The sequence below is a fragment of the Alosa sapidissima genome, chromosome 5 (genome assembly GCF_018492685.1).
Source record: "Alosa sapidissima isolate fAloSap1 chromosome 5, fAloSap1.pri, whole genome shotgun sequence".
Taxonomy (NCBI): Eukaryota; Metazoa; Chordata; class Actinopteri; order Clupeiformes; family Clupeidae; genus Alosa; species Alosa sapidissima.
This window is the reverse complement of record NC_055961.1, coordinates 39,774,100-39,801,999: the sequence shown is the minus strand read 5'-3', so window position 1 is coordinate 39,801,999 and position 27,900 is coordinate 39,774,100. Positions and strand designations below refer to the sequence as shown.

The window sequence follows — 27,900 nt, the reverse complement described above, 5'->3', positions numbered from 1 at the left end:
TAACTGCGAGTGAATCCCGTTTGCAACCGTAGAGACGCAGGACAAATTAAACATTCTGGTTTTCTCCGAGTGCAACGATGATAGACAGACATCATTTGGACAAAATATAGAGTATTAACCTCTGTTGCTCAGCCAAATGCCTTCCTGTTACGTCCTGTTATCACGGAGTTACAGGCGATAAACGATTTTTGATGGTCACAAGTTTACTTCATTAGGGACTGTTCGTTATTTATTTAAGGGGCATTAGTCCAAAAAGACGTGACCCTCCCTCGCCAGCAATACATTTTTCTATGACCCTCCAAAGTGATTATGAAAAAATCACTGTCAACTTTTTCCGGGTTTATCGCATACTGTATTTTAACGTTTTCACATATTTGGCCATAAGCCGTTTATCATAGGCTATCACGAAACTAAACTACTAAGGCGAACACTTTAACAGGGGGAATTAATTGGGCATGAATACTGCTGAACGCTATTTCGCTACCTTAGAATAATAAGGTTCTATCTGCGTTTTGAGTAGGTAGGCCTACAACCGGGACGATTGAAACGGGGACGAATGAAACATTCCGGTTTTCTCCGAGTGCAACGATGATAGAGTCACCATTTGGACAAAACATGGAGCATATTAACCTCCGTTGCTCAGCCAAATGCCTTCCTGTTACGTCCTGGTATCACGGAGTTAAGCGATAAGCGATTTTTGATGGTCACAAGTTTACTTCATTAGCGGTTTATTTTTTTGGATTATTAAAGAGTGTTTTTCATTTAAAGGTTTGACTTCGTGCTTATTCAGTAGAGCATTTAGTGCTCTCCCCAATCCCAGACGTTCACATTGCATGTTTGTTTGTAATGGATGCAACCGCGAGATAGGCCATGCGTTTGACAATGAGTTGTTAACAGAACCAACATATAGCCCAGCAGCAATCTAGGGACTGATCGTTATTTATTGAAGGGGCCACCGGAGGAATTTTGAGTGCTTCAGTTGGAAGTTGCATGACCCTCTCTTGCCTGCTAGAAATTGTTCAATGACCCTCCGACAGAATTGTTAAAAAAGACATGACCCTCCCCTGCCAATTGTCTTCTACACTTTGTGATATCGTTCTTACATCAATCTTTCCCGTGAGCTTGCATGCTACCAGTCCTTCCTTTTCAAATGTGTTGTGCCTGTTTGCACAATTTGACAAATAATCATATGTGATTAATAGTATGACAAATAATCCCTGTGCACGGGGACCGAAACAATGCATGCCAACTTTTTCCGTGTTTATCACGTATTTTAACTTTCCCCGCTGTCTTGCCATTTTAATGTTTTCCCTAGAATATCCCATATTTTAATACTCTCATAACAGCCCTGCCATCGGGCCTGTCTCTGTGTTGCCCTGTTGCTACCCCTTGCCATTCCAACGAAACAGATGTCTTCAAATCATCGTTTTCCTTGCTTGAAGGCGAACTTAGAGTGATGTTAACCTATTTAAGTTTAACGGCGCGATTGTCGTGAGAGCACGATTCATTGGCGCTTGCATGTTCGGCCTTATGTCTACGTGCGCACCTGAGGCTACTCAGCTGCAAGAGAAATAATTTCCCCTGTTTGTATGTTCACTGCAAGTTGGCCTACCATAACTTACCAACTCTGCACTGTAGACTGGCTAATTATATTTTTCTGTGAAATAAGCAAATGTATTTGTTCAACTTTATGAAGCAGAATTACGCATAGGGTACTTGGAACATAATACATTTGACAAAGGACAGATGAATGTTGCTAGTGACAAAATATTAACTTTCAGTGTTTTACGATGTCTTTGTCATGGGGAAGTGTTTTTCCCCATGCATTTATTCTAGGTTACTGTCAGTGACTGCCGTGAGAGAAGCGGGTTCTGTGTTTCGTTCATGTCAGTGACTGACGCGAGAGAAGCGGGGTCTGTGTTGTGTTGTGTTGCGTTGCGTTAATTTATTTTCATTGGGCATACCGTGCCGTGCCGTCCACAGCTCTTCAGTTCTGACAAAGCCAAAATTACTCCTTTTGAAACAATGAGTGCAGGAAGCGCGTTTGTATGGTTATATTGTTTGACGGGGGGGTCCCAAGCAGCTTTCAGCCATAAGGCTACTTTGAGAACATTTCAATTCACCCGACACTAATATTCAAAATGTTGAAAACTATTTCGGCATAGCCTATAAAGCAGTTTAATTAAATAGAATGTTAGTTGTAAACAAACGAGCTACTTGGTGAGGCTTGGTCTCACAGATGCGCTCGTGCCTTAGATGGCAGGAAAAATCTTCACGATAGGCCTATTAACTAACCACCCGATTCACGTTGGCTGGGGGGAAGGGGGCCATCAGACAATTGTGCCCAGTTAATCCGGCCCTTCCCCCAAAAAATCACACCTTCCCACCTCTGACAGCTTAAAAGAAGTCAAGAGGACTCCTTACTCACAGACCTATTCACAAACCTGTGGTTTTGAAATCCTATGCAGCTACAGGAGCTTCCAATCGCGAGGAAGCAATTTTGCATTGTAGGCATAACTAACATGCAATAACGCCGCCAACAACAACCAAAACTAGGCTAATCATTGTCAACATGTAAATTAAATGTAACATTATTGTGAATCAAATTAAAATGTTCTCTTTTGCAAACGTAGGCATAGTAACAGAATAATTTAATAATGTTACAAAGATACTACATCAATCCGTATATTTCATTGGGCTACTAGGCTATTTGTTTTGCCTTGATTCATTTAGGCTAGGCCTTTTTATTCAGGGGCCGTATTCACAAAGAATTTTAAGGCTAAAAGTAGCTCCTAACTGGCGAATTTAGGAGCAACTCCTAAAAATAATGGGCGTATCACTCCTAACTTTAGGACTCCTAATTTTTTCACAAAAAGTAATTCACGAAGCATTTTAGACCTAAAAGTAGCACCTAAGTCTGGGACAGCTTAAGTCGAGAGGACTCCTAATTCACTAAGACCTATTCATAAACAGCTTTTTTGTGGCATTTTACGTTGCGATGTTTTGAAATAGCTTATGCGCAACAGGAGCTTCCAATCGCGAGGGAACAATTTTGCATTCATAAAAGGGATGCAATAACGCCACCAACAACAACCAAAACTACTCATTGTTAACATGTAAATGAAATGTAACGTTTCATTGTGAATCAAATTAAAATGTTCTCCTCTTTGCAAACGTAGCCTAGGGATATGGTGACAGATTAATTAATTTAATAATGTTGCAAAGGTAGGCTACTGCATCAATCCATAGGCCTATGTTTCATTAGGCTACTAAGCTATTTGTTTTGCCTTACTCTTTATTCATTTAGGCTAGGCCTTTTTATTCAGTTATTAATCATCTTCCGTCCTTCGCACTACTTGTGTAGCGCCCGCATTCTCCGACCTGTCACCTGTCATCATCGGAAGAGAGGTGTTTGGAATTCCCGCGTTACAATCGTCAGCCAATCAAGGTGGTCACTTCAGTCAAGCTCGTGCATGAGTAATGACGTCATCCATAGCCACGAAGACTCACTCCTAGTTTAGGAGTTGTCTGAAAGGCTTTGTGAATAACTTTTAAGAGAAAACTCCAATCTAAAATCTTTAAGTGCGATTTAGGAGTAGCCTACTCCTAGTAGTAAGATAAAAGCCTTTGTGAACAGCCTACGGCCCCAGTTATTCATCATCTTCCGTCCTTGTGTAGCGCACGCATTCTGAGACCTGTCACTCATCATCGTAAGGGAGGTGTTTGGAATCATGCCCGCGTTACAATCATCAGCCAATCAGCCAATCAAGGTGGTCACGCTTGCCCATTTACCCAAATTAATGGTCGAATATTACTGATGATCATTGTTATTTAGGAACATGCAGTGTGCGTAGGGTACCAAAAACATCTTGCTCGTAAAAAAGCATCATAACGCACATTATGGCGGGTCTGTTATTTACTGTAGGCTGCGCAAACCACATGCCTTTATTTTGGGCAAGCCTGCATTCATTCCTTCATTCAACCTTTATTTATTCTCGGAGGGTCATTGAAGGAAGCCCTCATTTTCAATGAAGCCGAAATTACAGAAGCGAAGCAAAGCGCTCCACAAACAAGACAACATTCGAGGCCTTCTGTTGAAGAATTTTATATAAAGCCTGCGCTGACAGTAATCCTCCTGCCCCTGATAGGCCTACCACAGCTGTGGATAGTGTGGAATGTTCAAGTAATAACACAATCCAATGTGTGTCTCAATTGTCCCCCGCTGACCACCTCACACATTTCTCTAGATTTTGCAACGAACTTACATGACACAATGCCATAAAATATGCCAGTTTTAGGACACAGAATAATGTTTGTAATGATACCAGGTAGGCCAGGTATTGTCGAAGGTGCATGGTGAAGTGAAAGTCTTACTTTGGAAAACAAACATTTGCCGATATCATCGCCGATCATCAGAATATTGCAACAGATTCTGTGTTCTGGACTGTAGGTAACTTGTTAAGCCAGTGGTTCTCAAACTTTTATTTCATTCCCCACTTTGATCAAGGGGCATGACTGATGATAGTGATTTATTGTTTTTAACGATCTCTATGCTACTCACAAAAATGTAGGCATGGGGACATGATTAAGTAGGTTATCCAACTGTTGTGTGTTAAATTATTGTGATTACGAGCCAGTGGTTTTCAAACATTATGCGTGACTCGGACATCTAACTAAATGCAACAGGCTCATATCGTCCTCGCATTCGCAAAATGAGGACCAGTGTTTTGTCAAATTGCAAATAGCTATTCGTTTTAACTATTTTTTTATGATAGTAGCCTACAAAAAGCATTAATCTTGGAATATGGGGAGGGATCTTAATCTTGGAATATGGGGAGGGAAGTGGCGCGTCTGCAGTCAGCCAAATATGAATGTAATTCTGCGGCATAAAGCAGATGTAATTGTTTATTGTACAGAAAAATAAAAATGACACGTCAAGCAGTCAATTGACTACATTGCAGTCAAGAAGTAGGGCAAATTAATTCACGAAACCAAAACGTGGGTCATAGTTGTCTAAGCCTCTATTGCGTAGCCTGTTAAAAACGTCGCCAGATAGTATTAAATCGGCAACAACATTGTTTTCTGCAGAAGCCTACCCAAGGCTACAGATTAATTCTCAACAGTTATTTCTCTACTGGCTCAATTATCACACCACTGTTTTGATTTGCGTAGTTGCGTTAACCCCAACACTGACAATAATGTAGACAGCAAATTTCGATTTCGATTTTCGTGTAGTCAAGCCTTAAGCCATACCCAAGTAGCCTAAATCGAGGTAATGTTTAATTATGCATGATTTATTTTGTTATTGAATTCGTAGGCTGGGATTACTCTCGGCAACAATTATGTAAGGGACGGCAGGCAGAGCGATGTACAGTGGCAGAGCGACGCACAGTGGCTGAAAGTGGTACTAAAGCTTCACGCAGCTTCACGCCGCGTAATGCGCGAATGAAGTGGTCATTTGAAAGCGATGCCCACTGTACCACTAGGAGTAGGCTACTGCTAAATCGCACTAAAAGATTTTAGCTTGGAGTTTTCTCTTAAAAGTTATTCACAAAGCCTTTCAGACAACTCCTAAACTAGGAGTGAGTCTTCGTTGCTATAGATGACGTCATTACTCATGCACGAGCTTGACTGAAGTGACCACCTTGATTGGCTGACGATTGTAACGCGGGAATGATTCCAAACACCTCCCTTCCGATGATGAGTGGCAGGTGACAGGTCGGAGAATGCGTGCGCTACACAAGTAGTGAGAAGGACGGAAGATGATTAATAACTGAATAAAAAGGCCTAACCCTAGGCCTAAATAAATAGAGTAAGGCAAAACAAATAGCCTAGTAGCCTAATGAAACATAGGCCTATGGATTGATGCAGTAGCCTACCTTTGCAACATTATTAAATTAATCTGTCACCATATGCCTAGGCTACGTTTGCAAAGAGATCATTTTAATTTGATTGACAATGAAATGTTACATTTAATTGACATGTTAACAATGAGTAGTTTTGGTTGTTGTTGGTGGCGTTATTGCATTCCTTTTATGAATCCAAAATTGTTCCCTCGCGATTGGAAGCTCCTGTTGCCGCATAGCGCATTTCAAAACATCGCAACGTAAAATGCCACAAAAAGCTGTTTATACAAGGATACAAGGATACAAGGATACAAGGAAGTTTATTGTCACATGCATATAGTTACTGGAAGTAAGAAATGCAGTGAAATTATGTCTGGTGTCAGCCTATTTGTGCATTAATGGGGGGGGGGGGGGGGGGGGTAAAAAGTGCAGTAGAAGAGGGGTTTAGTAGATTAAGTGGCAAGGGCTGCATAAAAAAGGTGGGGGAGGATTGGGATTGGGTGGGGGGCACCAACAAGGAGCACCCAAGAGCAACAGGGGCAAGGAAAAACTCCCTTACCAAGGAAGAAACCTTGGGCAGATCCACGGCTCAAGGGGCTAACCCAACTGCCAGGGGTCTTGGTGTGTGTGTTGGGGGGATGACAGGGGAGATGGGATAGTGTGCTGTGTATGTGGGGAGAGGGCAGTGTGCAATATGTGTGTTGGAGAAGCTTCCTCATGAGACAATGTGCTGTGTATTGGGGGGGGGGGGGCAGTGTGCTGTAAGTATGTTGGGGATGTGTGTTGGAGAAGCTTCCTGATGAAATAATGTGCTGTGTATGTAGGGGGGGGGGGCAGGGACTTACTATTGCAAGCAGAGTACTGTATGTAATGTATGTGAGTGATGACAGTGAAGATGTGTGTGTGGGCGGGAGTGGAGCAGTGACTGTGTGTGTAGTGTGTGTGTGTGGGTAGGTGGGGGCAGTGTGCTGTAAGTATGTAGAGGATGTGTGTTGGAGAAGATCCTGAAGACAATGTGCTGTGTATGTGTGGGGGGGGGGGGGGGGGCAGTGTGCAGCAAGTATGTAGAGGAGTGCTGTATGTATGTGAAGTGATGACAGTGATGATGTAAGTGTGTGTGTTGGGGATGGGGGTGGGGGGGCAGAAAGGCTAGGCAATCAAGGACATGGGTAGATGGAGGAGAAATCAAAAATAATAAAAAAAAGTGTGCAAAAGTTGGAGAAAGTCAGATCTGTGTGTGTGTGTGTGTGTGTGTGTGTGTGTGTGTTTTGACGTGTGATGAAATAAGAAAATAAATAAAAGGTCTGTAGCATAGGGAGAGGGATGTAAAAGTGCTAAAAGTCTTGTAGGTGTGTGTGGGTGTGTGGGGGGGGGGGTCATGAGTGCTGAGGAGTGAATGAGTGCAAGTCAGTATAGTGTGAGTTCAGAGTTGGGAAATGTTTGAGAGTACTGAGGAGTGAATGTGTGCAAAGTCAGTATAGTGTGAGTTCAGAGTTCGGATGGCCTGGGGATAAAAACTTCTCCTGAGTCTCTCAGTTCTGGCTTTGTGACTACATAGGCGTCTTCTTGATTTCAGCGGTAGGAATAATCCATTGTTAGGATGAGAAGAGTCCTTCAGAATCTTTTGGGCTCTTAGGAGTACTCTTCTGGAATAGATATCTTGTAGAGCAGGGAGTTGAGTTCTTATAGTACGTTCAGCTGAGCGCACTACTCTCTGCAGAGTACTACAATCTCTAACTGTGGAGTTCCCATACCAGGTGATGATGCTACCAGTTAGAACACTCTCAACCGCTGAAGTGTAGAAGGCCTTCATGATGGATGTAGAAACTTTGAATTTCCTTAGCTGACGAAGGAAGTAGAGTCGTTGTCTGGACTTCTTCAGAACATATTGAGTGTTAACAGTCCATGTTAAGTCTTCAGTAATGTGGACACCAAGGTATTTAAAACTTGTGACTCTCTCTACAGGTTGCCCGCTGATCATTAGTGGGGTGTAACTGTAGTTCTGCTGCTGCCTTCTGTAATCCACTACCATTTCCTTGGTTTTATTGATATTCAGTGTCAAGCTGTTAGATTGACACCACTGTGCCACCTCATCAACCTGATCCAAGTAGAACTGTTCATTGTTGTTACTAATCAGGCCCAAGATCACTGTGTCATCTGCAAACTTGATGATGGAGGTATGACTACTGTTGGCTTTGCAGTCATGTGTGTAGATGTTGTACAGCAGTGGACTCAAAACACAGCCTTGGGGAGCACCAGTGCTGATGGTTAATGAGTCAGATGTCAGACCCCCCACTCTAACCACTTGTGAACGGTTGGTGAGGAAGTCAAATATCCAGTGACACAGGGTGGTGTTCAGTCCTAAGACCTTCATCTTTGTGACCAAGGTGAGAGGTACTATCGTGTTGAATGCTGAACTAAAGTCAATGAACAGCATCCTCACATAATTCCCATTCCCCTCCTCCAGGTGAGTTAAGGTGGTGTGCATGAGGTTTGAGATGGCATCCTCTGTAGACCTGTTGGCTCTGTAAGCAAATTGGAGGGGGTCGAAGGAGGCAGGGAGGGATGAGCAGATAATGTTTTTCACAAGCTTCTCAAAACACTTCATCACTGTAGACGTCAGGGCTACTGGGCGGTAGTCATTCAGACATGATGGACTTTTGTTTTTCGGTACTGGAACAATAACAGACTGCTTGAGGCAAGTAGGAACTGTCTCTTGAGCCAATGATGTGTTAAAGATATAAGTGAACACAGGAGCTAACTGAGCAGCGCAGGATTTCAAAACCCTGTTAGAAATTCCATCCGGTCCAGTAGCTTTTCTACAATTTACCCTCCTAAAGGCATTGCTCACATCGACCTCAGAGACACAGAAAGGTGCATCCTCATTTGCTTCACATGCTGCAGCTAGTGCAAGATAGTCTGTGTTTTTCATGTCAAAGTGAGCATAAAAAGCATTAAGTTAATCATGGAGGGCTTTACTCACATTCATCATAGGAGGGGACTTTCTTTCAAAGCCAGTGATGGTTCGCCCTCCAAGAAATCAGCTTCAACTTTGTCTCTATAGCGCCGCTTAGCATCTTTAATAGCTCTGCGTAAACTATAAGATGCTGCTTTGTAATCCATCATATCCCCTGAAATAAGCCCAGCATTATAAGTCATGGTGCGTGTCTTTAATGCCGTTCTCACTTCTCTATCCACCCATGGCTTCGGGTTAGGGAAGCTTCGGATCTTTACAGTTGGGATGATGGAATCAGTTAGCATATTGATGTAACTCAATGATACTTCCGTAAACTCATTGATGTCAGCAGAGTTCGTCTTGAACATCTCCCAGTCAACGTTGCTAAGGGCGTCCTGTAGCCTGGCTTCCGATTGGTCAGTCCAGCACTTGACCTCCTTCGTCACTGGGGGGTCCGTCTGACTTCTCTGCTTGTACATAGGCAGTAGGAAGACAGCGGCATGATCTGATTTTCCGAAAGCTGGTAGAGACTTAGCTTTGTAACTGTTCTTGAACTGTGTGTAGCAGTGATCCAGTGTGTTGTCACCACGTGTAGGGAAGTGAATGTGTTGAATAAATTCAGGCATGGACCGGTTCAGATGTACTTGATTGAAATCACCGGCCACAATAAGCGCAGATTCAGGGTGCGTGTGTTGCTGTCTATTTAACACTTCTTGCAATTCTGAAACCGCAGCATTTGTGTTGGCTTGTGGAGGAATGTAGACAGCGTTAAATATTTCCGAAGTAAACTCACGGGGCAGGTAGAAGGGTCGACAGACGATCGCTAGATGTTCTAGATGAGGCGAGCATATATACATATAATATACATAATATACAAATATTATTGAGACAAATTTAGCTCCATACTACTATTATTAATTGTTAACTTCCGGAAACTATTTGAGGCTTCCACGGGCCGCCATTGTTGGAAAAAAATGGAACATTAGCGTCAATGGAGTTGTCGCAACTCTATCTATAAGGCTCTGGTTCAGGCCACCTGCGGCAACTGTCACTGTCTCAGGCTTTAAGCATACAATCTGGGACCATTTCTCAAAGTCAAGGATGGGTCCTTCAAAGCCGCTCTTTCAAGGATGTTACGTCATCGAATCTCGCCTAGCACCGTCCCAATGGCAAGGGTGCTTTAAAATTCTATCAAGTACTGAGTCCTGAGTTTCCTCTGCCCACAACTGTTTCAAAATAAAAGTCCTCTCTACAAAAGTTCACTATTAAATAATTTAACAATTTAAACTATCCAACTATTTAACTATTCAGCCATTCCAACTGTCAGTTGTCATCACCTATGACGCCAGTCCACTGTTTCCTCTGCCCACAACTGTTTCAAAATACAAGTGCTCACTACAATAATTCCCTATTAAATAATTTAACAATTTAAACTATCCAACTGTTTAACTGGTCAGCCATTCAAACTGTCAGTTGTCATCAATTGTGACTCCCGCCAACTGTATCCTCTGCCCACAACGCTTTAGAATAACATGTGCTTATTAGGTATTAACAGTGCATAATAAGAAGTTAACAATTCATTTCTAACAGTTAGTTGACTGAGCCACATTCCTATCTGTGTTTTTGAAGAAAATGTTCATAATGATTCTATATTCCGATAATGTTCTATATCATACCAGCTAGGCTATGCTTTTTACAAATATGCTTCTGATGGAAAAGTAGTGTTTAACTAGACTGCATTTCCGGCGGGAACTGCGAAAGTGTGCCCTGGTCCGGTCACCAACGTGAGCAGACAGTGACATACGCTATGCTGAACCTGGCTTGATCCAAGCATTCTAACAGTGCCTTTCAGTGTTGGAGCAGTGGCAATACCTCAAAAGCTCTATTCAACTATTGCCTTGCGGGTTGAATGCGATTCGTTGGATTTTACCTTTGGCCTGCCTTCGAATTTAGCTTCTATGACTGAGATCAAATCAATAAAATAAAATGACAGCAGTGATTGGCTGCAAAAAATAAATAATGTCACGCGTCTTGCGCCTCTCAAACTGGGCTATCAGGTAACCTACAGAGGAATTGAAATTATGAAATATGACCAAGGCATTAAAAAGCTGCTTGTTTGTCAGGATACTTTTTCACTGATTTATTTAAAAAAAATATGAGCTATGAGTGTGAATGTTATATATTCCATCCCACAAATTATGTTTTACTGGTTTATTTGACAAATAATCTATATGGATTTGCTCTATAAAGACCTTATGTCTGTTTGGGATTGTTTTGTGAGCCTGGGGTTGTTTTGAGAGCCTATTGATGTAGCCTATCTCAGAATAAAGGAATACTTCATATTACTCTAAACCACCGTCTGTAAATCAACTGTTTACTACTGTCTACATTGCACTATATTTCTTGACCTGTCTCTGTATGTTTCATCACCGTTCTATACTTTGCCTCACATTGCAACACAGCTCAGATCTTTGGTTGCTATGAAGGCCAGTCGTTCTAAATGGATGGTTGCTATGGCCAAAGGCCAGTTCTATCTCTGCCGTTGTCAAGCGGGCATATCGTAGAATTCTGATTAACCTTATCTTATTTAAAACATCTCTATTTTACTTAGCCCACTTCCATACAGTGGGTCCCATTAAGAAGTGGACACTTCCTGCACGCTTACCGTGATTCACACAGCAGCATTATTAAATTAATCTGTCACCATACGCCTATGCCTACGTTTGCAAAGAAAACATTTTAATTTGATTCACATGAAACGTTACATTTCATGTACATGTTGACAATGAGTAGGCTAGTTTTGGTTGTTGGTGGTGTTATTGCATCCCTTAGTTATGCCTACAATGCAAGTTCCCTTAAGCTGTCACAGACGTAGGTGCTACTGTACTTTTAGGGTTAAAGTGCTTCGTGAATTACTGTTAGTAAAAAAAATAGCAGTCCTAAAGTTACACATGACGAAGTTACGAGTGCAAGCATCTCATATCAAATGACCATGGCATTACGCTAAACAACATAAATCCCAATTAGCAACATACATCTCCTCCCTATAGCTAGCCACACAAGAAATTAATTATACTAAATCTCTGCTTAGCATGCTTCTCCGCTTAGCATTCTAATAACAGAAGGGGCACATTTATGTTGACCACTACAACATGACTCATTATGTCTGTAACGTTAACTGTATAAAACACTTACTTTCATAAAGGACGCACACCATCCAGCACATGGAAACCGATATTTTAGGTTCTTGGCCACAAACTCAAAACGTGTCTCTCTGAAGCCCTGTTCTAGAATCTTTGCTCTGAAGGCTGTGTTGCTAGGCGACATCAAATAAACGAAATGATAGTCTTTCAGTATTAAATGTGTACGTGTGATTCCGAATGGATGTGTGTGGTTTGCAAGAATAAACAAGAAATAACATTTCCAATAATTTCCCATGATAAATTACATAATATTTGCACCTTCCTTACTTGTGAATCTCACACCGTATAGGCTACACTAGTGAAATGTAATACAAAGTTGCCACCTAGCGTTCAGATAGGTAGGCTATTTAACATTAACGTGACATTGCTTGTTTATTCTTTCGTCAACTCCATGCTTTTAGTAAAACAATCTTTTTATCATAGTTCCCTCTTCAACGAGTGATTACCAGCTCGTTTTTGTAACAGAGATAGCTGTTTATTGTTTCTAGGTTTACAGAAACACCTATTCATATTAATACAGGAAATCAAGTTAACGCTGCCGACCACTGTTTGTCTATTACATGGCCCAAAATGCCTTGCATGTCTTTACAACAAAACAACCCAGTAAAACCTCATTTCCCGTAAATATATGAATTTGCATACTTGTAACATTTTTAATAATACTCTCCCATCATGACATTTAACAATAAGGAACATTTTTATTTGAATACAGTCAATGTGAAAACAACTCTATTATGTAAGCTATATATAGCTACTGTTCTCCTTGCTATTTCAGTTCGTAAGTCCATACTATCCCATGGCAGAGCAAGGATTTCATGATTGGGCAAGGCTGCTTAGAGACATTGTGGCTCCCCAGAGAGATTGTGCATCCTTGGAAGGCATTTATAGCAGTACAACTGCAAATGTGAAAGGTGATAGTTACCAAAAATGGATGGGTGGTTTGCCAAATGATGGAAACTTTTAGAATATTTCTTTTTTTTTTTAGCTTATGCACCCTCACACTGGAGTCCCCAGTTCATATACAAAATTTGGTATCGATATGTGACAGTGTTCCTGAGATATGGACGACTTCCTGTTTCGGAGCTTCGCCGCCGATTTTGTTTTTTTTGGCTGTGACGGGCAAACGCTTTCGAAAATCAAAAATCCTTCCGGTAACTTTTGTGAGGCTTGGTCCAAGGATAATGTACGTCAAGTTTCGTGGCGTTCGGATCAAATTTGTGACCTGTGAAAATTTAGTTTCGCTTTCTGTTCAATCCAATATGGCGGACGAACGGCAAGCCCACCTGACGTCATCTTCGCGTCCAACTTACACCGGTACTGACCGGACGTTTTAAAGTTGGAACGGTGTCTCTGTCTCAAAGGGCCTAGGCGCTAGGGCTGACAAAAAATTTGGGAGACGGGAAAAATAATAAAACTTAAGAAGAACAATAAGTGTGCTGCTTTGCAAGCACACTTAATTAATGCAGCAACAGACCACGAATGTTCGCCTCTGTTCAAGGCAAACTAAAACATGTTTAAAATTGATTGCGAACGTTTGCCTATGTTTGCGACTTTGAATGCACCCACTGTCAACTATCTACAAATCTGGCATAATATCTTTAGACTGCTGACAAACTGACAAACTGTTTTATGCGTTCACTGAACAAAGATTATGGAAATTAAACACCACTCTTCCATCAGAGACATATTTGTAAAAAGCATAGCTGGTAACATTATGGGAATATAGAATCAATAACAACATTTTCTTCGATTATGCACTGCTAATACCTAATAAGCACATGTTATTCTAAAGTGTTACCAATAAAAGTCCTCACTGCAATAATTCCCTTAACAATTTAAACTAGTCAACTATTTAACTGTTCAGCCATTCCAACTGTTAGTTGTCATCAACTATGACTCCTGCCTATGACTCAACTGTTTCCAAATAAAAGTTTGTTTTGCATATTCATGCACTGGTAATTCCTCGGAATTACATTCTCTAGTTGTAAATGCCGATTTTAATATCCATATCAATAAGACGACTGATGCTAAAGCCAATGTTTTGGACAGTTTAGAGCTAAAACAGCATGTGTCCACCCACAACTTTGGCAACACCCTTAATCTAGTAATTTCTAGAGGGATGGAAGTCACTGACTTATCGGTAAACAATATAAATACAGTTGTGTTCATATGTTTACATACCCTTAGCATACCCATGCAAAAGTTGACTAAAAAGAGGGATAAAAATCATCTTTTGAAAATTGATGTTAATGTCTTAATTAAAAATGTCTCCAAATCATAAGTATACATACCCCTATCATACCCCTATGTTAAATTCCCATACAGATTTTTAAAGGCCAGTTATTTCATGGATCCAGGATACTATGTATCCTAAAAAAGTTCCCTTTGAAATTTGAAATTAAAATAGCCACACATCATCACATACCTTCACCATACCTAGAGATTGGCATGGTTTTATTTCAGTTATCCTATTAGCTGCTTTAATTTGCATTAACATTGCATTGACATTAGAGCTGCAGCCAGCGAGACGCAGATGGGCTCCCCCTATTAAAGGAGAATTCCGGTGTGATTTTGACCTAAAGTGTGTTGAATCATGATGATGAAACATGATACCGAGTGTGAACGTATGTCTCATAGCTCATCTCGGCTTGTCCCCTGCACTCAGAAATCTTTCGCTAGTTAGCCGATGCTACCCACAGTTTTTCGATGGGGGTGCCTCGGGCATCGGCCTAGCCATGCAAATAAATCACTGTTAGATTAAGAAAGCCGCCGCTAATGGTGATTTCGATGGTTAGATTGGTTTGTTTAGATCCAGTGAAATTGCTGCTTTGGCAACGCTACGTCATGGCTTCGGTACTCTATTGCGAGGGAATAATTGTGCATTGTAACTAAGGGATGCAATAACGCTATCAACAACCAAAACTACATGTAACGTCTCATGAAAATCAAATGAAATTGTTTCTCCTCTTTGCGAATGTAGGCCTACGTGTTTTCATATAGACTCATTAAAAACATACTACAAAGATACTGATTCACTGCTTCAATCCGTAGTGTATGTCATTATGCTCAGTGTTTCCGCTAATTTTTTTTTTAACAGTGGCGGCAGCCCCCCCCCCACAGGAAAAAAAAAAGGTTACAAGGCTAGTAGGCTAAAGCTGGGGGTCGGGTGTCACTCCCGGGATGTTTTCCATCACCGCGAGTGCATACAAAATGTTTTGGCTTTTATTGTATTGGCAAGTATTGCTTTAATCAATTCACCTTTGTTACTACCAGTCGTTGCTTTTTTACTGCATCGATTCACGATTGAGTGCGCATCTAATGTAACAGTGGTGTCTTTGTGGAGACATCCACTTTCCAGTTTCATTTTTGCTGTTGTTGCGAGCGAGCTAATAGGCTACGATATGGGAAATACTTTCAATATGATCAGCTTCAGAAATGAATGGGTTTTCCTTAGCCTGTGCTAGGCTACACCTTTCCATCAAGTTGCGCGAAAATTGTAGTTTTTGCGATGTTGACAAACATGCATAGCACATGGAAGCTCTTGATAGCGCATGGCACTAACGTCTATAAAACAACATATTTATGGAATAAAACTAGACAGGTACCTCGGATTAGCATTGCTGTTTATTGTTAAACTGCAATTTTCAGCAGCCAGCGGAGTGCATTTAGCCTACTATGCTTCCAGACAATATTTTGCGTCTCCCCTAATTCTGAAGCAATGGCACCACTAAAGAAACACTGAGAAGAAAGTTAAAGAAGCCCTATGCAGGGTCTGGTTATTCCTTCGCTGTTTCTGGGTTTTTGCCAGATTTGGGCTCGCATTTTTCACGACATAGCTCCCACTGTAGCTTCGGTAGCAAGTGACTGCTACGCTAAACCCCCACTAGCTAGCGAGCTAGCCATCAAGAAACCAAGCTAAACACATACAGGGCTCACAATAAAACGGTCGAGCAAACACATTGTTCAAGAGACTATCAAACCACACCCTGTTTTAACCGCACCCACCAAACGACCCAGAAAGTGTTGTAGAACCATCAGAACGACTCTCAACCTGCATAATTAAGGTAATTTTTGCTAAAATTGTTGCATAGGGCTTCTAAAATTGGCTACATCAATACCGGGCCATAATAACCTCTGACTAGTTTTAGGCTACTTATTGTTAAATTGCAATGTGAGCGGCAGCCAGCAGGGGAGGATACGTCGGCAGGATTATTTAAAAAGCAACTGCAACTACATTGTGCGTCTGCCCTGATTCTGATACCGTGGCGGTATTAATTAAACCGTGGTGGGCCGCCATGCTGAAATAAACGTAATGGAAATAAACGTGAGGAAACACTGATGCTACTAGGCTATTTGCTTTGTCTTACTCTTTATTCATTTAGGCTATTTATTCATCATCTTCAGATTGTTTTCAGTATAAAGAGACTTACCTAGTGCTTTCTCCTAAAATCATTTGACATAATTTAAAAAGAGTTTGACTTCTTTTAAGACGTCATCCTGAAAACAAGCAAATTTGTCTGCCAGTGCGTTGAGTAAACTTGTCTTGATAAGACTTCTTAAAATAAGTCAAAGTTTTCTTAAATTAAGTCAAAATGATTTTTCGAGAGAGTGCTATGTAAGTCTCAACATACTAAAAACAATACCAAATAGATTTGTTGACCTTAAAGCTGCAGTTGGCAAGTCTGACAGATTGAGGGGACTGCACCAGACTGTGATTGACAGTCAGATCTCACACAACCCAGCTCTAATTGGACCAGACCCGGGAGCTGTGGATTTTTGCAAAACAAATAACAGGCTCTAGGTGGAGGTAGAAGTGCAGTTTTTTTCTAAAACCTGCTGATTTATGTTGTTCTGTCGGAGTGTGTCGGTTTCAGTGAATATGATCAAAAAAATCTTGCGGTAACACTTTACTTGACGGGTGAGTTCATAACACATTCATAGCAGCTGTCATAAACTGCACATAATGAATTCATGACTGTTTCATGAGACATGACTCAACATTTGTACCAAACCTTTCATGAATATGGAAGACAGAACGACGACAACTTGTCAAAATAAAAGTCCAACAATCGCAAAGCAGCATTGCCGTTTTTGTTCCAAAGTTCTTACCTGATCACGTCACATCTGAGTCAATGGGCTACTCCAGTGCCAAAGTGACAGAACATGGTCAAGCAAATAATTTTTGTTTCATAAAAATGTTTTTGTTTTATGATGTAACCTTTGCAGATGATTTCTTATCTTTTGCTACTCTTCCGGTTCCGGCGCCGTCAGGTGTGGCAGCCTACTCAGCAGCTCCGTGTCTTAGTGTTTGTTTCTACGTCTTTTGTCTACTTTTTGTTTACTTTTTACTTCGCAACTTTTTGGATTACACACTTTGAGGAGTGTTTTTATTCTATCCTATGGATACGGACATATTACAATGCTCCAGCGACAGCAAGCTTGTGTACACAAGGAACCAGCTGATCGCACTACGACGGAATGCTGGCTGTGTTCGCGACAACATTCCAGAGGAACTGTGGTGCTTTCGGGGTTGCAGAGTGGGGGTAAAAGTGAAGACGAGGCGTCGGGAGAAGAAGTGGAGATACAAGCCCTCAGTTCCATCAATTGTGATGGGAAACGTGAACGCACTGGCTAATAAGACTGACGAACTGGATGCCCTGGTAAGAAACCAGAAGTTGTACAGGAAATGTAGTTTGTTATGCTTTACGGAGACGTGGCTAACAAAGCCATATCCCCACTTCTAACGTTGAGCTGCCTGGCTTCAGTGTAGCTCGTTTGGACAGAGACTGTAAACTTTCTGGCAAAAAGAAGGGAGGCGGACTGGCGCTGTACATTAACAATAGATGGTGCAATCCCGGACATGTAACAGTAAAGGAGACTGTATGCTGTAAGAATGTGGAGTTATTAGCGGTTAGTCTCCAGCCGTACTACATGCCGAGGGAGTTCTCGCACGCAATTGATGTCTGTGTTTACGTTCCACCTCGAGCTCTTCCGGATACAGCGTGTGACGTCATCCACTCCACCAATCGCAAGGCTTCAAACCCAACACACTGACGCCTTTTTTGTGATCTCTGGCAACTTCAATCACATAACACTGGACTCACGAATTTTTACCAGTATGTTGACTGCCCTACAAGGAAAAACAGGACAATAGACCTCATGTATGCAAACGTGAGGGATGCATACAGTGCAAACCCCCTCCCCCCACTGGGAAAGTCAGACCACAACCTCATTCATCTCCAGCCAATGTACAAGCCCAAAGTACAGAGGCTACCAGTTCCCACACGCACCTTCAGGAAGTGGACACCCGAAGTGGATGAGGCTCTGAGAGACTGCTTCGAGTGTACTGACTGGAGTGTGTTACAGAATGGAGAGGACTTGGAGGAGGTCACACAGTGCACAACTGACTACCTGAACTTCTGCATGGACATTGTTGTTCCCACCAGAACTGTACGCTGCTTTCCCAACAACAAGCCTTGGATAACCAGCAATGTCAAGACCCTTCTCAACAGGAAAAAGATGGCGTTCAGAAAGGGGGACATGGCAGAGCTGAGGCGCGTGCAAGGGGAACTCAAATTCAAGCTGAAGGAAGCTAAGGAGGATTACAGAAAGAAGGTGGAACAGAAGCTTCAGGAAAACAACTTGAAGGAGACATGGGACTGCATGAAGGTTATCACTGGCCTGAAGAAGAACAGCAGCTCTGTGGAGGGGGACCTGGACAGGGCGAACCAGTTGAACCACTTCAACAACAGGTTTGACTCCCCTGCTCCAGCTCCAATGGCGGTGGTCTGTCCACCACAAGTTCCAACACTGTGGAAGACATCATGTCTCACTCCTGTCCCTAAGAAGCCACACCCTAGTGAGCTTAATGACTACAGACCTGTCGCTCTTACATCACATGTGATGAAGACAATGGAGCGATTGGTCTTAGGCATGCTCAGACCCCAGGTACGCCATGCACTAGACCCGTTACAGTTTGCTTACCAGGAGAAAGTGGGCGTGGACGACTTATCTTCTACACAGGACACATTCCCACCTGGACAAGGGGAAAAGTGCTGTGAGAATCATGTTCTTTGATTTCTCAAGTGCTTTTAACACCATCCAGCCCCTCAGATTGGGAGACAAGCTCTTGCAGATGGGTGTGGACACTCACCTGGTAACCTGGATTACAGATTACCTGACCGAGCGACCACAGTTCGTCAGACTGAAGAACTGTCTCTCTGACACTATGATCTGCAGCACCGGAGCGCCACAGGGAACTGTGCTCTCTCCAGTCCTGTTCACCCTGTACACATCTGACTTCTGCTACAACACCGAGTCATGCCACATGCAGAAGTTTTCTGATGATACTGCAATTGTGGGGTGTATCAGGAACGGGCAGGAGGAGGAGTACAGGAGCCTGGTGGAGGACTTTGTGCAATGGTGCAAACTCAATCATCTTCAACTTAACACTTCAAAGACCAAGGAGATGGTGGTGGATTTCCACAAGTCTAAGCCCACTCTGCTACTAGTTCACATTGATGGGGTCAATGTGGAGGTGGTTAGCACCTACAAGTATCTGGGTCTCCACCTGGACAATAAACTGGACTGGTCAGCCAACACTGATGCACTCTACAAGAAAGGGCAGAGCAGGCTGTACTTCCTGAGGAGGCTGCGGTCCTTCAATGTGTGCAGTAAGCTCCTCAGGATGTTCTACCACTCTGTTGTTGCCAGCGTCCTCTTCTATGCAGTAGTATGCTGGGGTGGAAGCACAAGGAAGAAGGATGTTGGGCGAATTGACAGGCTGGTAAGGAAAGCTGGCTCTGTAGTGGGAGCTGAACTGGAGTGTATCACTTTACTATCTTACAAAAGGACCCTGAACAAACTGATCAACATCTTGGCCAATGAGTGTCACCCACTCCACAGCACTATTGTTAAACAGAAGAACCTGATCAGCTGGAGACTTCGCTCACTGCCTTGCACAACTGACAGACTGAGAAAGTCATTTGTCCCCAGGGCCATTGAACTGTTCAATGCCTCACTTAAGGGAAGAGGAGAGATAGACTTCTCTGCATAGTCTGTCTGCCTCTTCATCCCCTCCATGTTTGGTACTGTCTGTCCACTAGCCACTTGTACCACTGTCTTTATGCCTCACTGTTTGCGTGCTATATTAGCACATTAGCACATATGCACAACCCCCCCCCCCCCCCCCCCCCCCCTCTATGCCACAGCCGAACTGTGGTCACACTTATACATTTTCTTAAATAGTTAAATATATAGATATATAGACTTTACTTTACTTTATTTCTGCATTGTTGCACTGTTGACTTACTCATTTGCACTATCAGCATGACCACTATCGCCATTGCACTACCACCATGACACTCATTCACACAGAGCACCTTAGAGCACCTTACCATACCTTACTATGCACAGAGAATCACAGGCTCAGTCCCTGCCTCAGTCATTGCAAGCGCCTCTGATTTATTAATTACCACTATGTGGATACTGTTTTTAGAATTGATTTAGATTAAGTGTTAGTATAATTTGTAATTTTGTTATTTGTATTTTAGTATATTTTTATATATTGTATTAAGTGTTAGTATAATTTGTATTTTAGTATATTTAGCATATTCTTTATCTTCTACTGTCCTTACTGCTTAGTTATGTTTTTATATTATATACTTTAATTACTCTTTCTGCTGTTAAAGAATGTGTTTGTGTTGTATGTATGCTGCTGAGACCTTGAATTTCCCCTGGGGATCAATAAAGTATCTATCTATCTCTATCTATCTATCTATCTCTACTGGGAATGTCCAACTGTTCCAGGTTACACAAATGCGGGTCAGCTGAATGTAGGCTAGTTTACCTCCAAGTGTTAAACTCAGTCATTAAGCATACTTCACAACTTGTATAGTAAAGTGACATTCGATGTAGACTTAGATAAGATATTCATGAAATATTCATATTCATATTCATGAGAGAAAAACGGCAATGCTGCTTTGCGATTGTTGGACTTTTATTTTAACAAGTTGTCGTCGTTGTGTCTTCCACATTCATGAAAGGGTTGGTATGAATGTTGAGTCATGTCTCATGAAACAGTCATGAATGCATTATGTGCAGTTTATGACAGCTGCTATGAATGTGTTATGAACTCACCCGTCAAGTAAAGTGTTACCAATCTTGCCAACTGCAGTTTTAATAAAATATTAATAACACTTGGTTAGATTTCATTTTTTGCAGTGTGGGAAACCCACCCAGTGTTTTCTTTCTACATACTTAGTTCAAAGTCACAGCCATGCTATTAGTTTGGCTTTGTTCAATATGTTCCTATCAGGACATTTTGCCTTCTTCAATATGTTCCTTCCTTTATTTATTCAATTCAACTTGGTCATACTATTTTGTCTCACTGGTAAATATTATTTCAAAGCTAGCTGCATCTGCAATAGTTCACTACACACCTGATTAGCTCATCTTTATGTAGTTCTCTGTGCTTCTCAGTGTCTTGCGTATTTGCAGGAGCCAGTCCCAGTGCTAGAGGGTGCTTCTCTGCTGAGGGTGGTTCTCTCATCTGCCACATCTGATGCTGAAAGATTCCACATACCTTGTTAAATCATGCTAATATTGTTGAATAAAATGCCATGCAGATTAGTACACTTTCTTACCACTTTCTCCTGGAAAATGTGACACTCTTTTATCTGGTGGTGGTCAATCTCCATCATGATATTGTGACTGCGGTCCATTGCACCAGTCTCACTGAAAATAAGCAACGAATGAGTAAGTTACATCTGTGATAGAAAATATAATGGGGAAATACCTGCAAATTATGTCTGATGAGGTTACCTAGTAGCAGTATAGGAAAAACCAACAAAGGCCAAATGAACACCCACAGGCGCCCTCTCCATGACATCACACAGAGTTTCCTGTGAAGTACACCACAAAGTATATATATAAATATATAAACTGGTATTCCTAGGGTTATAATGGAGTGGAATGGAAATTTCTAAGTCTCTCCAAACTTTTATCTGGTATTGTGTATATATACATATATATATATATATGAGGCAAACATAGGTATAGGTAGGTTATCAGCATTTTTTGTCAGGAAGGGGACAGACCTATCCTGGGAGAACCCATTGGATGGTGCAATTTGAATTTGCTCTGCAGGTCAGTCTAGCAAGGAGGCCATTTCCACCCATTTCCAATTTCCCAAATATCCAGGAACCAATCACAATCACTTATGGACCAGTCTTGATACGATGACTGATAGAACAGTGCTTTCGACACAACCAATGTTTGTGCTGGTAGTGACAGGGTTAAATAGATATGGACGTGTATTTTATTTGGAATTGAGTAAAGAACTGCATTTAAAACCATATTTTACAAGAGAGATTTGATTGCTGAACTTCTGAAACTATTTGGTAAGAGTTTAATGCACCCATTCAAGCTTAATTTCACTACTGGTTACACCCCTGGAAGTCTTAAATCAAGTCAAAGCCTTTACAGACTCACTCTAAATTCCAATTGAGATTTGAGAAGTGGTCTGGTGTTAACCAGATTAGGACAAACCAGACAAAAGCATAGCATTTTCTAAGGCATTTCCTTGGGTCTTTAGGAGCCAAAATTGGGAAAAGTGTCACATCATTAGGCTTTAGTGTAACCTTATATGTCATTATTTACTTGTTTTTTTTCATACAAACAAATAAACATATCTATTCATTTTTGGGTAACACTTAATAACTACACACAATTCATCATTTATTAAGCCTTTGTTACTTATTAGTTAATGGTTTTTCCACCAGTAAAGCATTTGTTGACACATTTATAAATGGTTTGTTCATAGTAATAAGCCTATCCAAAAAATATGTTTGTAAGTACATGATTTATACTTAATAAGTAATGAAACAACCACTTATAAATGAAATCATTTTCTTATTATAAACCAGCAAACTATTACAAAATGCTTTGTTCATCATTTGTAAAACATTGTTCCTATGTTAATTCTCAAAAATAAAGTATTTGTACATACAGTTATAAATGGTTTGTTCATAGTAAATAAGCCTATATCTAAAATATGTTTATGAATTATTGTTAATACTTAATAAATTATGCAATAATATTTTGTTGATGAAGTATTTTTTGTTTTCATTATTTAACATTTGTTACATACACATGCACTAATGATTAGTTAGGGTGAGGATACATATTTTATAAACCACTTCCTAATATTATAATTCATGATTAACTCAGGAGTTACAAGTGGTTAGTTAATGATATTTTGTGAGCTTATCTAAAGTGAGGACTTTCTATGCCTTGCAACACATTTTCAAATGAGTTGTAAAGATTACATTCACATTCATTAATTTAGCAGACAGGCGACGTACACATGTCAATTAAATTGAAGGCCATTGACATAACAGTGAAAGCCGGGAATCGAACCCCCAACTTTTCAGGCTACTGCATGCTAGTCCAGCTCCTTATCCGCTACCCTACCTTGGCCCAGACAGAAACCCCTATAACTATGCAAGAGTTTCTGTTTTCTTCTACTACACACTGTTAAGCATTTATTAAACATCTGTAAACTATTATTTAATGATGTATTCTTCGTTTGTAAAGCATTATTCCTACTTAAGTTAATTCTCATCTGTAAAACATGTTTACACACAGTTAAAAATGTGTTCATAGTAAACACGCATATCTATATATTTTTGAATAGACTGTTGTAATACCACTGGGCAGAGGTAGTGTAGTGGATAGGGAGCCGGGTTAACATGCAGTAACCCATAAAGTTGGGGGTTCAAGCCCCAGTGTCCAACAATGTGGCCTTGCCCTTTAATTTCATTGACATGTGTAAGTCGCTTTGGGTGAAAGTTTCGGCTAAATGAATAAATGCAAGAGTAAACTTTATAACTCATTTGTAAATGTGTTGCAAGGCATAAAACGTCCTCACTTTAGATGAGCTCACTAAATGTCATTAACTAGCCACTCCTGAGTTAATTATTAATTATAGTATTAGGAAGTGGTTTATAAAATATGTATCCTCACCCTAACTAATCATTAGTGCATGTGTATGTAACAACTGTTAAATAATGGAAATATTACTTAATCAAAAACATATTATTGCATCATTTATTAAGTATTAACAATAATGTATAAACATATTTTAGATATAGGTTTATTTACTATGAACAAACTATTTATAACTGTGTGAACAAATGCTTTACTGCTGATAAATTATGTATGAACAAGAAATTACTAATGATGAACAATTAACTAATAAGTAACAAAGGCTTAATAAGTAACAAAGGCTTAATAAATGATGAATTGTGTGCAGTTATTATAAAGTGTTACCAATTTTTGTAACATATCTATTTAAAAGATATGACCATTTTCTGTTTGTTGTTTATCCATGAATACTATAATATGAGCAGTAATATCCACTTTCATATAACAAGAAAGGTTATCCCTTAGAACCCTAGACTGTTTTAAGGGCATTTTCACTACCTTTAGTTAGAAGCATTTACCCTGGTCATTGTAAGTGCCATATATTATTTTTTTCAGCAGACTCTAAGCTACCCAGATCTGTGCAATTTATTAATACTTGCTGTCACGGCGCGAGTCCGTGCCGGTGGACACCTTTGAGATCACGAATGTTACGCATGCACATCAATAAACTGACAAACATAACCCGCAACATTCACAACTTCCATTCATCATTGTTCCACACATATGCCGGCATAATTACAACATGATATGGAATAAGCTGTCTGAGTTGATATGTTGTTTGTTCTGTTTGTTATGTGCGTAGTTGTGCTGTTTGTCGTTTGTTCGTTCGTTCGCTAAGATGTTTGTTAATGTTTGTCGGGAAAGGCCTACCGGCAACGTAACAGTGTATTTAACATCACGACACGCATAACATGCTACATCTAAAATTATGTGTTTATTGTATTGGTGGAATGTATGTGGTTGACAATAATTTCAATAGAAAGGTAGCCAACCTTTAGAAGGGGTTCACGCTGTCCCACTGGCAAACAGGAAGTGGTGCAACTGCTCCCCTATTTCAGGTAGTGGGGTATGGTTGGCTACCATTGCATAGGAGAGCCACAGGGGGGAAATAATGTGCTACAGGAATGATATTAAGTAGTACATTTTCTGTATCCATTAAAGCTTATGATAGTATGAATTTGTCACGGGAAATGTGTTGCAATATATTTTGTATATTTTTGTCATTTCTCATGTGTAACATGGTTAATTGATTGAATCATATGTTGGTATAGCCTAGGGGTGGGGTTTAAGCCTATTTATAGGGGCAGAATGGAACTTGTGTTGAGTATGTTCTGGGCTTTGAGAGAGAACATTCTCTGTGCTGTGTGTTGGGCCAGTGAATTTTGGTATTGCCAATTTACCTGCACATATATATTAGTGCATCGCTGCACTTAGGTTTATTTTCTTGTTTTTGAAAAGTTTTTCTTCATTGTTGTTATTATTTAGTCACTGTAAATACTTTTTGCACCTCTGGAATTTTGGGAATAATAAATCTCCCATTGTGGGCCCTCCTACTCCTAGTCTGCTACCATCCTTGCTGCCTCCACTGCCGTCCATCCTAACACTTGCATTGATTTGATTTTGTTTTTAAAATAATAAAAATACAAAAAGCATATCATAAAAGTACATTTTCTACTAGTTTTAAAATGTGTAATGTGCAAGTAATTTGAAATGTAAAGTGGAATGACGGAAGTATAGGCCTTTAGGCTTCCCTTGTAGGCTAAACACCACCCGCTACTTAGCCTGGAAAATCCAGACCCTGGTAATCTAGAAAGATTAAGGGTCTGGCCACGAACAATGTAATGGGCGAACTCGAGGGGCGGCAACAAGCATGCATTTAAAAATCTCACTGCACGCAATTGGATAACACTAGACATGTTTACTCTGAATGATTTCGGACTTCGACGAAATCGGATAACACTACAAACAATGTTTACTGTCCTCCAACGTTGCAGCACTGTCTTCATCAGTTTAGCTGGTTCACCGGGATTCAAGGGGGAAAAGTAACGTGCATCATTGCTCATTGCCAGGGTGTCTCGCAGAGACAATTCTATTGTGCTCTTGCGAGAACTCTGGATTTCCAGGGTACTTTCCCAGTGTCCTTTGGTTTGCAAAGTAATATCATAGTTAACAACACAACATTCAATTTTCGTTGACATGTCATTGGCGAAATTGAACATTAGGCCTACTAGAGATTAGATTTGGTGATGGCCTTGGAGTCTGGCTGGCTCATATTCAGTGAGGTGAAGTTTCATGCAAGAATTGGAATGTCATCATTTAAGGTCAATTCCAGGCAAAACTGTCATATCCATAACGCCAACTAAATAACATGGCATTGTATTGGCGTTATGGATGAGACAGTTTTGCACAGAATTGCCCTTAAACGTGAGCGCAGGTTTGTCTTTATATTTTTCATATGTGAGAAAGATTTTTCACATGCAAGTGGAACAGGGTTAACACAGCAATACTAAACTTAGCTGTGCTCACTGACGTTTCCTTTTTTACATTTTCCTTATCTAGCCTACAGCAGGCGAATGTAACAATATTATGCAGGCTACGGTTACGGAGTGAAGTGAGGTGGAAAGTTATATTAAATTACTCAGATAGACCTACATATTTGCCACAAAGCCTTGTCATTTAAAAAAAAAATGTGTTCATCTTTCGCCAACCCATTTCGTCCTAGAGGTCCATCAATGTAGCAAAAGAGCCACTGGTGACTCTGACTTCCGGCGCCGTCGAGAGAGGCAGCCTGTCGAGGTAGCTCCATGTCTTTGTGTTTTTCTTACCGTCTTTTGTTTACTTTTTACTTTTTTTACTTCGCAACTTTTTTTTGATTACGCACTTTGAGGAGTGTTTCATTCTATCCTATGGATATGGATCTATTACAATGCTCCAGCGGTAACAAACTTGTGTACACAAGGAATCAGCTGCTTGCAATACGACGGAATGCTGGTAGGGTTCACGTAAACATCCCGGAGGAGCTGTGGTGCTTTCGGGGGTGCAGAGCGGGAGTTAAAGTGAAGACGAGGCGTCGGGAGAAGAAGTGGAGACACAAGCCCTCAGTTCCTTCGATGGAAACGTGAACTCACTGGCCAACAAGACTGACGAACTGGCTGCCCTGGTAAGAAATCAGAAGCTGTACAGGGATTGTAGTTTGCTTTGCTTTACGGAGACGTGGCTAACAAGCCATATCCCCCCAGCTAACGTTGAGCTCGTTTGGACAGAGACAATAAACTTTCTGGCAAAAAGAAGAGAGGCGGACTGGTGCTATACATAAACAATAGATGGTGCAATCCCGGACATGTTACAGTGAAGGAGACTGTATGCTGTAAGGATGTGGAGTTACTAGCGGTCAGTCTACGACCATACTACATGCCGAGGGAGTTCTCGCACGCCATTGTTGTTTGTGTCTACGTGCCGCCTCAAGCCCTCCCGGACGCAGCGTGTGAAGTCATTCACTCTACAGTCGCTAGGCTCCAAACTCAGCACAGTGATGCCTTCTTTGCGATCTCTGGTGACTTCAACCACATTACACTGGATTCCACCCTCACAAACTTTTACCAGTTTGTTGACTGTCCAACTAGGAAAAACAGGACAATAGATCTCGTGTATACAAACGTGAGGGATGCTTACAGTGCCACCCCCCTTCCCCCACTGGGGAAGTCGGACCATAACCTCATTCATTTGCAGCCAATGTACAAGCCAAAAGTTCAGAGGCTACCAGTTGCCACGCGCACTTTCAGGAAGTGGACACCGGAAGCGGATGAGGCTTTGAGAGACTGCTTTGAGTCCACTGACTGGAGTGTGCTACTGAATGGAGAGGACTTAGAGGAGGTCACACATTGCACTACTGACTATCTGAACTTCTGTA

The 27,900-nt window shown here is 41.1% G+C and overlaps 1 protein-coding gene and 1 long non-coding RNA gene across 6 annotated transcripts in view; both read right to left on the bottom strand.

The window, feature by feature from the left end:
• LOC121709139 (myotonin-protein kinase) overlaps positions 1-27,900 on the bottom strand; it is a 173,657-nt gene that overhangs the window by 35,040 nt on the left and 110,717 nt on the right. For all 5 annotated transcript variants that reach the window (XM_042092274.1, XM_042092275.1, XM_042092276.1 and 2 more), the window contains exons 9-11: positions 21,828-21,907; positions 21,650-21,740; positions 21,446-21,570 (exon numbers count right to left, since the gene is read on the bottom strand). In XM_042092274.1, the coding sequence (XP_041948208.1) occupies positions 21,446-21,570; positions 21,650-21,740; positions 21,828-21,907 (296 nt within the window). The remainder of the gene's footprint in view (positions 1-21,445; positions 21,571-21,649; positions 21,741-21,827; positions 21,908-27,900) is intronic.
• LOC121709143 lies at positions 10,208-13,908 on the bottom strand. The gene is made up of 3 exons (XR_006031850.1): positions 13,897-13,908; positions 12,264-12,267; positions 10,208-10,291 (listed from the first exon to the last, which is right to left on the bottom strand). It is a non-coding gene; the product is annotated as an uncharacterized LOC121709143 (long non-coding RNA).